Genomic DNA, 13,147 nt, shown 5'->3' with positions numbered 1-13,147 from the left:
CGCCAATTGACCCCAGCCAATGGAACTGACGCCAAGTCTTGCCCGTGGCGTCAACCCTCGCCGTCACTCCTGTTCCCTTACACTCACCCCTCGCCACCCCCCCCCCCCCTCACCGCCCCCTCCCCCACTCCTGCTGGTCACGTGACCTGGTCGATGCCCTCGGGCGGCGCCGGCATGGCGCTCAGGGGGGAGGGGGGCGGGGCAGAGGGCTGAAACATGCGCTGCCGAACACCTCGACCACCGACCGGCTAGGCAGCTCACCTCGAGGCATTTGGTGCTCGTCGGTTTGCTTGCCGCCGCAGTGTTGGAGAACCGGCCTCAGTTGCGAAACTGTGTGGTGGTGGAAGTTGTGTCTGGTCTTACGCTGTGGCTGGGTTAGTTTGTGGATTGATCGGTGGCCTGCTAGGGACCGTGGGACGAGAGAGGTTTAGGGATGTTTTGGGGACTGCGATCCAGGTTGTAAAGAGTGAGGGGCTAACGCGTGGATTCTGGAAGTGTATATTCTTATACAGTCCCAGGACTAAGGCGCAACCTTGAATTGACCTGCGGAAAGCGAAACCGGTGTCAAGTTGATTAGGTTCACCAGCTCGCCACTGGCGTGTTTGGGCGTTCAGTGGTGAACAAGACGACTGAAGGAAGGGTTACACTGACTAACCTACAAGCTGAGTGGTGATTGGTTGAGCTTCAGTCATGTTCAGCCTTTGGTATGCCGCAGAGGGGATACGGACATACGGATCTCCAGTACTGAGAAGGTGAGTCGACCTCTATTTTGTTTGTGTTTTGGTTTGTGTCAGGTCAACAGAGTCATCAAAGCTACTTGAATTACCACATTTGACGCATATTAGACAAGATCTCCTTCTTTCGAAAATCCTAGCACATATTCATGCTGTCCAATGTCTATGATCATTGCTGTCTTTGGCAATATGATCAGCGCAAACATTTATAGACCTGCCGGTGCTTGATATGTCTTAATACGTCTGTATTATTACATAACACACGCCACATTGTTCGTATATAAAGGATATCATCATCTATACCGCTTAGGAGGGGAGGGGGAGTCGCCTGGCCCACTTTTGGCACAGTGCCAGGACGATCATCGATTGCAAGTTCCGTTGGTGGGCGGGGCTATCGATCGATCAAATGGACTCGATAGTGACCAGACAGAGTGGAGAGCCGCTAAATGAAGTGGGGCTTTCTGCAAATGACATTATAGATGTTCTTTGAAGATTCTATCGTGATGATAGTTGAGAGTAGGTAGTCAATGCGACTTACTGAAGTAGTTATTCAGGCTAGGCAATAGTTTAAAAAGTCAAGTACATTTAAGAACAATGACTTTTTATGAACTAAATATAAGAATGCCCAAAAAGATATAGGTATACTGAAGCCATGTCTTACTTTCCAACTTGTTTTGAAACCTCAATTGTATTTTCGTCGTATGACTGTTAACCCGCGCACCGACGGGGGTCTGCGCCAACTTCGTACCGACGGGGGGGGGGCGGATGACCGCCCCCCTGAGATCTCGAGAACGAAGCAAGATAGCGACAAGCGGTAAACGGCAAGGGATACGCACGGACAAGGTCTACAATTTTTACAAAGGTCATTTTCAGGTCAGGTCAAAGATGACGTCACAGGGGTCAATGGCGGCGCTAGGTATGGAGAGAGTTTTTCTCGAATAACTTTCGAACTAGTCAATATAGGAACAAACTAAGGGCAGCATCGTGATCCTCTCGTCAATCCGCATCGAATGATATATATGTTGACCTCGAAAGGTCAAGGTCAAAGGTTGACCTCAGGTCACGTGACCTCGAGGTCATCATGTATATCATTCGATGCGCCTTGACGGGCTGAACACAATGAGACCATCCGCGCGGCTGTATCTTGTTCCTGTACGGAGTTATTGTCAAAAAACCGCTGGTGACCTTTGATGACGTCACATGACCTTAAAGCTGCCCAACAGCAAAACAGACCTCAAGGTAGTGAAGGTTGATCGTATATGAGGTCATTTATGGTTTATGGGGCCATTCCGACCCGTTTTAGTGGTAAAAACAGGGAGTTGATTTTTCCCCCATTGACTTATAATGGGGAGGTCGAGAAATTGACCTGACCTTAGGTCATCGATATCAAAATTCCGAGATATACAAATTGTAGCTACTAATGACCTTATAACACCCTGCGACTTTCAAAGGCCTCCGACATCTACTGTAGCTCTGGCACGGTGACAAAGTTGCAAAAAAGTGACTTGAGGTTGGGTCATTCAAAGTGACCTGGTGACCTGACCTTAAAAGTTAGGAGGTTCAAACTTGCACACCATGTGTAAAATTGATGAGAAAATAGTCGTACCAAATTTCGCGGCGCTACACGCCGCGGTTTTCCCGCTATTTGCGAAAAAACCTCAGGGGGGCGGATATCCGCCCCCCCCGTCGGTGCGCGTGTTAACGGCATGGTCCGTCTATAGACGTCTATGCACATAGTGCTCTAGCCTAAACTGGAGCTCATAGTTACGTGTACCAAGGAAGTGCGGTAGATTTAATTATTCCCATTACTGACTTGACAGTTTTACTCATTTTACTCGTCGCTATTCTGTGGAGTGGCATAACAATCAGCGCCAGTCTTTTGAAAATAGCTATAGTTCGTTTTTTTTTTCAAAAGGACGCTGGCTCCAAGTATGTTTTTCGAACATGCACGTGTTTTAGCGAGCAAAACGGGCAAAAACTGAACCTGAGAAACTCGAACGTCGCCTTATTTTAACATGTGAATTATTCCCGATAAATTCCATGCCTGCGTTTTGGAACTAGACATGAGAACAGTGGTGACGTCATGCTGTGGTACTTGCATTGGAATGCAATGCAAAACTATCATGGAAAGGATCGCTTACTCGATTCGGGCCTCGGTAAGAGCAAAAAACGAAGTTTTCTCAAAATTCGTCGGCAATGAATGCTTTCGTACGGACATTGGGTGCCAGCTGCCACCAGTGACGTCATCATAGTATGCTCATTTTTGAAGTCACAATTTCCATGTATTTACCGAGCACAATTTGAAATCAATCATTTTTTCGGCAAGAAATTCCGAGCCAGACGCTAAAGTTGCTAAAACTCACGTGAGAGCTTCGATAATGAACTTTGAGCCAGCGTCCTTTTGAAAAAAAAAACGAACTATAACCTAATAATTCGTCCGCAAGCGAATGCTGCGCAAAATGGTGGCAAGATCTCGCGGAAAATATAAAAATCCGGCATATCATCAAACATAACATTTTGACAAGAGTTATCACGTTTCGTGCTAATCAGGTGCAAGATGAATAGCTTTCAGCACAGTGCTATTATAGTTTTCAGAAGACTATCGTGGTTGATTGGACGGCGGCGCAGCGCAAAGCCACCGTGACTTCATCTCTTCTCGTGGGACGCTTATCTAATCGGCCTCAATGATTCAGGACCAACAACAACGTCGTTGAAACTGGGTGATATGCCGGTATATGATGTGTTTGTGGGTTCAGTCGAGTTTTTACTTGCGTGATATATGACATGAGTTTGACTATACCAGTAGGTGTATTGGATGAAGGTTATGATGGCACTTTAAAGTTTATGGCTTCGGTCGATCTTTGCTAAGACTATTTATTAGCGTAAAGCTATTATTCAAAAATGTTTTCAGTAGCATTTGTTTTGTTCCTGATGTATCAACATAATGCTTTCGAGTTTGGGCCATACAAATCAAGATAAACATGTCAATGCTGCATTATCAAAACAGCATCATTAATAGCCAACCGCTGATCGGTCAATAAGATAGCAATGATCTTTGATAACTTTGATCAGACCATTACCGTCATGAGAGACTCTTGCAAAGTCATGCAGGGAGGCTATGGTCTGTTTTTAACGATTATAGACCAATTTAACTGTGCTTTAGGTACATAGGAGCCGTTTTCCCGACGGCTATCTGGTACACATTTGGTGCAGATTAGGTGCAGATTTGTTTAAATAAGGTTCATTGTGTTTCTTCCCAAAGTTGTCAGTTTGGGTGGCACAGATGCTTCCAGACCTCTTTTTTTCAAATTATCAGACATTATTTTCGATTTAAACACTGAAACAAATACATGATATGCAGATATTTCTTGTAAGAGATTTGGCGCAGATTTGGTTCAATTAGGTGCATTCGCCAGATAGCCTGTCGTGGAAACGGCTTGTAGTGACTAGACATCAGATGGAATGAATATTGAACTTGCAGCCAAATCAGGAAAATGATACGTTGGAATGAATCAGGGAACAACTAATAAGGGTTTCCATTTCGTGCGCTGTTCATTATAGCGCTTGAAATATTCCGCAATCGTTAAATAAGCGGAGCTTTATAAACACGAACTAAAGCATCAGTCATGGACGGCCATGGCGTAGTATCCTCGCTCATAGCAACATAGCAGCATAGCATCTCTCCTGCTAATATTGGTCTTCTGATGACCGTCTGTGCCACGACACAGACCCGTGATCAACCACTCTCAGACACTCTCTCTACCGCTATCGCGCAGACGAAACCCTCAGAAGCTACCGGGGCAAGGGTGAAGAGCCAACTAAACATAGACGGTGCTGTGTCACCGCTGGATTTAGGTGGTTGTTTGAGTGGAGCCGGATGAATTTTTGGTCGTTGACTCATAATGGGAGAGAGACTTCGTGGTGAAAATGACTTTTAACTTGGAACGGAAATGTATAATTAGGTTCAGCGCTGCTCATAACACCAAAATATGCTGAAGTTTGCCGACCACTGCAATCGTGCGATTAATTGGCTGAGTTTATTGTGTTGGACCGTAAAATTCGTCCATTCTTGAGCCGCTAATAAACTTAGATTAACTAAAGCAAATCAACTAATGATAAGCGAAACATTTGTTTTAAGAGCGAGAGAGATAGATAGATAGAGAGAGAGAGAGAGAGAGAGAGAGAGAGAGAGAGAGAGAGAGAGAGAGAGAGAGAGAGAGAGAGAGAGAGCGAGAGCGAGAGAGGATAGAAAGAAATTGAGAGAGAAAGAGAGAAATGAGTACTTCGTCGTTACACCATACTCATACATTTTTACCAATAATATAAATTCTTCAATTGACTTCACTCTCCCTGGTCCCTTCAAGCCAGAAGGCACCAGACATTGACATGACGTTGTTATCTGTTTTCTTTGAGCTCGCTGTTTTTCAACTGCGACATGTAAACAACAGACACAGGATATCTATGACATTTGTGAGACAAGTGGGTGCTGTGGAAGGGAAATCCACAGCAACCATTCGTTGTTTTACTTATGCTGCGAGTCGCACTGGGTACCTCGTGATTGCTCAGTCCTTGTCATTCTACATCTACATAACTGCAACGAACTCTTGTTTAAAAGGTGTTAATGTGCTTCGTGTATCTTTTTTTATGCGCTTCGTGGATCTTTTCATTTTATTTTGTAGTGGAAGTTTTTAATCGGCTGGCATTAATGATTAAGATGCATCAAAATAAGAGTTCTGAAAGAGGAAGAGTCACCCAGTAGACTGGCTCGAGCTCCACCTGTACTCCTGTAGAGACACACCTTTGCCCTGACGGCAGAGTCACAGGATGCCTCAGTCGGATCTTTCGAATCGACCGATGCCATGTGAGACGCGCCGAGCCGGGCCCCGTGCAGCTCCGGTCCGCTGCCGCTGCACCGCCCCCGCCCCCGCCCCCGTCCCCGCCGGGCTGCCAGACCGGCTGCCAGACGAGTGGCGGCATCACGAGACCCGATAAACACCAGATAACCGCTCTCGAGGGCACTTTTTATCGTGACGGGTCCGGTGGCAAAGGCGACCAACCCGTGACCGGTCGCCGCCACTACTGACCCATTTCCTGCGACTCCTGGGGTCACCCTGAGGTCCCGTTGGGCCCCAAAAGGACCCCAACTCTACACAGCCGTCACCTGTCTGGTCCGGTCGACCGGTGTGCTCCGCTCCTCTGCCTGGAGAGAGCGGCGGAGAGCCGGCGCCGCACCGCCCCTGACCGAAGCTCCGGGTATGATTGCGGCCTGTGCCGGCGCCGCACGGGACCGGTCCCCGGCGCAGTCTGGGTAGGGGCGAGCCACGGCGCGGACGGAGGTCTTCGGGAGTGTACTGGGGGTGTAGGTGGGGCGTGCCGGTCTTAGGAGAGAGGGTGAGAGAGCTGAGGGCAGAGGACCACCTGACCACACACACGTCACCATGGGGGGCATCTTTGGAAAGAAGAAGTCGCACAAGTGAGTACCTAGCGATGTTCCAGTACTCTGGGGTACCTACCCTGAGTATTTATCCTACAGAATTTCTATCGCATGTTTCATGTGGCTTATTTTTATCCGTAACTTTTTTAAATGATACGCCCGCTTATGATTCAAAACTTATAAATGGCTTAAGTTATGATGCGGGTGTTTGAGTCACCATGCAGTCACCACGTTACAGATTTACCTGACGCCTAACCTAAAATATGTTTACATTTGTGCTCATCCACAAATAGTACCGAATAGTTCCACGCAGTAACGCAAGTTACAGACTAATTATACATTTGATAACGCCCATGGATGTCGTGGCGACGCCTCCCCGCAGCCCGCACCCGATCCCTTTGTTTGTTGTGCCAATGTTCTGTTTGTCGATGTTTGTATCCCTGCCGAAGCTGTGTTTGTGTCAACAAACGACTGTCGTTTTGTAGGGTAATGTTTACTGCACTAACTATATTCGTCGCCATTCTCAGACATAATCTACGCGGCTGGGCTATCTCTAAGCATTGGTGATTGGTGACACTATTAGTGACAGGTTAGGCACTAGCTGTTATTGATTGCTCATTGCACTATTGGTGAACGGTGATGGCTTGACTTCGTAACAGCATCAGTAACCGACACTTCCTGCTATTAGTGATTCTATTGATGATCCAATTGGTGATTCCATTGGTGAACCATTAGTGATGTAATGGGTGATTCCATTGGTGATCCCATTTTTGATCCCATTGATGATCCCACTAGTGATTCTATTTTCGATTTCATTGATGATTCCATTGGTGATATTATTGGTGAATCCATTGGTGACTGCATCCCGTCGCCTTTGGTTCGGTGACGGTCACCGTTTGCCGCTGGTGACTGTATTGGTGACGGCACTGTTTGCCACTGGTGACTGTATTGGTGACGGGCGCTGCCTGGCAGTGACGTGGGCCCAGCGTCCGCATTCCTTACCGGGCGGCCCCCGCCCCCGCCCCCGCCCCCGCCCCCGCCCGCCAGTCCCATCCCAGACTAAAGCGCCGTCTGCAACGGAGCCTTCCAGCATAGCAGACGGTCCGGCCGGCTGACCTTGTCAAGGTCAAACGTGCCAGCCGGTCAGCTGATCGCGGCCCAGCTGTGGGTCGCGTGCCGACACCGAGTCTATGACTCTGTGTCAGAGATGTTGATGTTTATATTTCATCCGTGAGTTGTTTTGTCCGTCTGTTTTGTCCACAAATTGTGAATATGGCATGTTTCATGTAGATGTTTTCACATGGTACTTGGTTCCTGGTTGTTTATGTTCGTGATTCGGCGAGTTGAGGCGTCGGCGGTGTTGCATGCAACTTTATCGTGAGACTGCAGAGGATTGTTCTCGGTGCAGGTCGAGTGTGTCATTGGTGTAATGTCATTGTGCACAATGTCGTTTCACGTGTGTGTCGTGGTCGGATTCAAGAGCAACTGCTGCGGCGCACTTTGCTGCTCGTTTAGGCTGAAAGCTAAGTTATTTACTAAATATTAAGTAAATGTTCATTAGTCAACTCGTTAATTTGTGCTATTTCTTCCTATAGTTGTTCGTCTCACGCCTGACATTCCCCTTTCTCGGGAGATGTCTACCATAAACACAATTAGATCGGCGCTTGGTCGCCGTCAAAATGTCCTTCACCGCTTAAATGTTTTACAAGAAAAACTTCACCTGCCCTTCTTTCCAGTGCCATTACATAAATTACACGAACAACTTTAGGTACTATTTGTTCTTCTTAGGATCTGGATCTCTAGTGATCTTGCTGCCTAATTGCCCATTGTCTTAAAATTCAGATGCGATTGGAAGCTGCAACATGGCATCTATGATCTATATCATTGAAACTCTGGCTCCTGCCACGCCCACAATGGAAACACGGCTCCATTTCTGTCGGTGGAGCACCGGGCTCACTAGACTTGAGACAACATCTTGAGACACTGAACTCGAGAACGTGCCACCGGAGCCGCCGGAGACCTCCCCCTCCTCCACCCCCTCCCATTTAGCCGGCATTCCTGCTGCAGCCCCGTCTCTCCAGCCAGTGGGCCCTCCTCTGAAGTACCGCCAGGCTTCATCAGCCTGAAATGTCATATTATGACATCATATGACTGATGACACGACATCTACATAGGTATGGTACATTGGTGACATCCATGACACCAATGGCGCTCATGGCAACACCTGAAGAGGCAGTGTGCCGGGCAGGGCTGGCTGAGGAAGACAGTATCTCATTATCTCGACTTCATTCTGGTGAATTCGGTGTTATCTTTCATGACGTCTCTGACTGTCCGATATCAAGCCACCGATATCACGATTTCCACGATCGGCCGGCCTGACACTCAAAAGAAGTCAAGATGTGTTCAAATTCAAATTCAAACATGTCATTTTCGAGCGGAGTCTTTTCTTTTTCGAGAGGCGTTTTTTGTTCTATGTGACGCCAGCTGAAGGCTCCTTCAGGTTGGCCGTAGCCGCGAGACACTCGTGCAATGCGCCCGCAGTCGCCTGCCGTGCCGCTGCATTTGAGGAGCTGGTTTGTTTGTTATTCTAGGGAGCGGCACAGCTGCTGACAGCTCTGGGGATGAGCTTTGGAGGCGCGGCTGCAGCTCACAGCTGTGCTGTGACAGTAGCTGCCAGCTGTGATGTGATGTGAATGAAACTGCCAGCTGTGATGATGATGTGGCTGCAGCTCCAAGCTGTGGTGTGACTGTAGCATACCAGCTGTTATGTGACATGACCTCAGGCCTCAGCTAGCTGAGCTGCAGCAATCTGTCTGCGACCATGTCTCCCCGCTGTGAGATGGTGACTAGCTCCTAGCTGTGAGGGGATTAATTCCTAGCTATGATGTGATATGATGTGATGTGATGTGATGTGACTGCGACTGTCGATGCTCAATGAATGCAAATACCTTCACAAATAGGCGAAACATCGCGATGCCTACCTGCTTTGGTGAAACCATCATAAGTTGAGCACAACAACATATATAATCACATCATAAGGTAGGATTTCATAAGCAAATGAGTGAATCGTATTTTATTTAGGTACACGATCCATTGATTGAATCTTTAAAAGCCGATTTCAAGCTATCTGCTTTGATTTTATGCTTTTTTCAGTAGCTATGAGGCACCTAAAAAAAAAATGCCCTTTGAAAAGTGCATATGTAGTTATTGCTAATTACATCGAGTGCGGCGGCTGACGGCTGTCCCTGTAGTGTGGATTATTAACGACGTCGGTAGGCTTAGGTACGGTGTTAGTCCTGGGTGTTACCTACCGAGTACCGGAAGTCTATCTTTGATTTCAATGGCAACCTAATCAACATTATCTTCAGTCTGACAGCGAGTTGGTACTGGTTGACACTCATTCGTCAGGCAAGATTGATTGCTGGCTGCTAATGCTTTGTACAGCCCACCGCTAAAGTAATGTGTGGTTTTACCAATCTCAACGGATGGCTTTGACTGACGATTTTTAAATGCGGACTGATTGAAAAGAAGACGTCAATAGATAAAGTTGTAGCTGCAAGAGTGAAGATACATGTAAGCTACATTTAAAGTCTCGTTGCAGTCTGGCTAATCGTTCCTAAGCTTCAGAAGCAGAACATACCCATGACTGAAACCGCACATTACTTCTGCTGTGGACTGTATCTATTGCCTGAATATCAATATGTAAACATTCGGCATGGGATCGGACAGAGGTTCTTGTGTAGCAAGCGCCACCTACAAAAGTGTACCGTGCAGTGACAGCGCCACCTACAAGGCTGTTGGGTGGTTTCTGTGCAGAAGTAACAAACCAGTTGATAGGACGACAGGGCGGACGTATGTGACCAGTGACACTTGACAATGTAGCACTAAATAGTAATAATTCACGTGAAAGATGGACAATATGAAGCAAAGGTCTCATTCTCAAAATCGTGTAAATAGTTTATTCCAGGTTGGTCACGGGGCGTTTGTAGCCACACCGCACACGCAAGCTTTTCGCGTGTGTGGAGAAAACATCAATTTAACGTCGTATGTAAAAAATAGCCCAAGTCACCTGAGGTCAGGTCACCGGGTCAAGATATGAAGTCATGCCTCCAAGACCTTCCAAAAGGCACTTGGAATTTAATCAGCAAAAGCGGGGATGGGTCCAAGAAACGAAAAATAATGTCAATGACAAAGAAGGTTCTTTGTTGATCTAAATGTCATGATTTAATTTACCTAACAACGAATAAATATCTCATTTAAGTGGTTATATTTATTTCATTGAAAATTAAAACTCAATAAGCCTTATGTTTTCTGATGATGATCACAATAGGTATCGAAGAAAGTTTATATAATAGCCGTTAAGCTACTTCCCTCGAATATTTTAATCCGTAGGCCAAATTCTTTTGTAGTAAAGGCCAAATATAAAACTGTTATGAGCTTATTGGATACCAGTTTTATCCAATAGCGTCCAACGAAAATATTGTATGTGCATTGTGCAATTAGGCTGCAATACCCATGTTTGAAAAGCACGTGCTGAATCGTGCACGAATAAAATTAAAACTGCAGGACGCAATCAGACGCAACGGTAGTTGACGCCGAATTAAATATATACATGGTCAGTTAATTATGCGATAAATATTTTAAAAACATTATCTATATTTTGAATTCTAAAAAATGGGTGGAAAGAAGAACGTTTTCGCAATATTTGCGTGCTTTGGAGGGGGAAAGAAAAAGAAGGAATCACCAAGAGCGAATGAAGAGGATGCTCAACCACAACCCCCTCAAGAATGCACGGCCGTTATCAAAGAATGTGACGGTGCCGCTCCCGAACAGACGGAGACGACTCCAGTCGAGGAGACAGCGCCGCCCACTGATGAGCAGCCAACACAGGCACAGCCCACCGAAGGAAGTCCTGATGAAGAACCTGCGGATGCGGCAGTGGTGGAAGGCTGAACGAACTCATTAGAATAAGATGCGATTTACTTCCTAAGCTCAGGAATGCCTAAGGCTGGTGTGGGATGACTGATAAAAGACTTTGGGATGAGTGAATGGAATAAGACACGAAGAAGGCAAAAAATGAAGTTGACGACTTGGAATGGAAACTCGTTATATATATGACTGGTCTGTATGTTTATTTGCAGTCGAGTGTAATCGACCAGCATGATGCTGGGACTAGCTCAGATCCTGTCATTTTCTCGTTAACATCATTTTCACAACAAGGTGTGAAAGAATAAAACGGGCAATAAGATGGTGTGCAGTGTTTTGTGAACCAATTACATTGAACATCGGCCGATATTAGGTAGACATCTACCTATACTTCAAGCAGCTACGCTGCGTAACATTTGCCCCGGTGATCGAGAAGGAGGGGGAGCTTTTGTTTGTACAACAGTTTGTTACGTGTGTAGAGAAAACATCAATTTTGAATTGCATGAAATACTCCAGGTTACCTAATGACAGGTCTGAGGTCACACTCACAAGGTCAAGTTAGTGTTTTTTAGAAGTTAGTTGAAAATCTGTAGACCTATTGTACAAAGGTCTCAGCTTAGATAGTTGTCTCAGATTTTTGTATCTGTAACTTCGGGCTGGCCTTTGTGATATCACCATTATAAAGCAGCGAAGAAAAGGTACAAATGTCTGCTTTGAAGGTTGAACGCACACGTCAAAACCCCCAAATATTAACCATCGCCCTGGCAGGGCATTTTTCATAACGCGGACTGACAGGGGGGGCAATGCGTCCCCCCCCTGGCGTTTCGGAACTAAGCGTCTTAGCGCAGCGCGCTTCGCAACAAAAATCAGTCGATTGCTCTCAACGATTGCTCGCGATTGGTGGTATATTTTGTACCCTAGGTCAATATTTAATCCAGATAATATGTCAGGTCAAAGGTAAAATTTCGGGGAAAAGCTATAATTTTTTAAGTTACCTAGCCAATATTGGCGAATCTATGAAAGCCAGCGACATGAAACTTTCACGACCGTGTTTCTCCACGAATTAGCAACAAAATGATGTATTGACTGCATTTCAGTCAGTACTGGCGTGACGTAACTCCCGGGAACACGGGAGGTCACACCCGCCGCCGGCGAGGACGGTCGTACCTAATTGACCTGGGTTGACCTTGTAAAGGTCAAGGAACAGTTTTGAAGGCGTTTAGGTGAAAACTGAACCACAGCTTCGGATTCAGGACCTCAAGAAACCCCACAAAGCACAGCTCATATCCTTCCAAGCGGTGGGGGGCATTTTTGCCCCCCCCCCCCCCACATAGGCTGGTTTTTCATAGGTTGGCCGCTAATGACGTCAGAGTGACGTCATTTCTGCCATTTTCGACCCAAAGAAAAGGTTTCGCGGGAAGAGCTGTCAAGCCTACAGCTTTAGAGATACAGAAAAATGTTTAAACCTACCGCTAAAACCCGCGAGACCTGTACATACCAAATTTGAGATCGATACCTCTTTTTTTGGCCAAGTTATAGCGAAAAAACTGTTCAGAATTGATGACGTCAAATTTTCACTCACTTTTTAGCAATTCTAGACCTCGTAGCGCAAAACAAAGACCACCATTAGACTCCCCGTGACGAGCTGCATCGAATCAATACCCATTTTATGCAAAACTATCAACTTTGAAATTTGACCTTTTTTGACCTCGCCTTTTTTTATTTTATTTTTAATAAATTTAGCTCGAATGTTTGAATGGACGGATTGACAGAGCCAGAACCCACGCTAAGCTGAGCTTGTTACGTAGACCCCGACCCCTACCGGCGTCCGATCGCGCCATTCCGGGTAACGGGAGAATTTAGATGCCAAAGTTTACCGTGCCCTTCAAAGCCGGACACGGCCTGTCCCACTCAACTGACTTCAACTGGCTGCGGCTGCTCCCACCAACCGCAGACCATCCCCGTCAGGAGTCTCAAATATCGAGCGCCGGAGCGTCTCGAACCCGGGCTCTCACTACCGGGAGTCCAATGCTCTACCAACTGAGCTACGGGA

General features: G+C 46.5%; 1 protein-coding gene across 2 annotated transcripts in view; it reads left to right on the top strand.

Moving 5' to 3' along the window:
- Positions 1–206: 206 nt before the first annotated feature.
- The window catches only part of LOC122372314 (arginine kinase Scy p 2.0101-like), a 34,419-nt gene continuing 21,478 nt past the window's right edge, over positions 207–13,147 (top strand). The window contains exon 1 of one of the 2 annotated variants that reach the window (XM_043349378.1): positions 207–752. In XM_043349378.1, coding sequence (XP_043205313.1) covers positions 691–752 — 62 coding nt within the window. In that variant the 5' untranslated portion in view covers positions 207–690. Of the gene's footprint in view, positions 753–5,701; positions 6,208–13,147 lie in introns of those variants that run through there. The other variant, XM_043349379.1, reaches the window with a different exon arrangement.

This window comes from Amphibalanus amphitrite, unplaced genomic scaffold (genome assembly GCF_019059575.1).
Source record: "Amphibalanus amphitrite isolate SeventyFive unplaced genomic scaffold, NRLGWU_Aamphi_draft 001344F_arrow, whole genome shotgun sequence".
In the NCBI taxonomy this organism is placed as follows: domain Eukaryota; kingdom Metazoa; phylum Arthropoda; class Thecostraca; order Balanomorpha; family Balanidae; genus Amphibalanus; species Amphibalanus amphitrite.
This window is presented reverse-complemented; position numbering and strand designations above follow the sequence as displayed.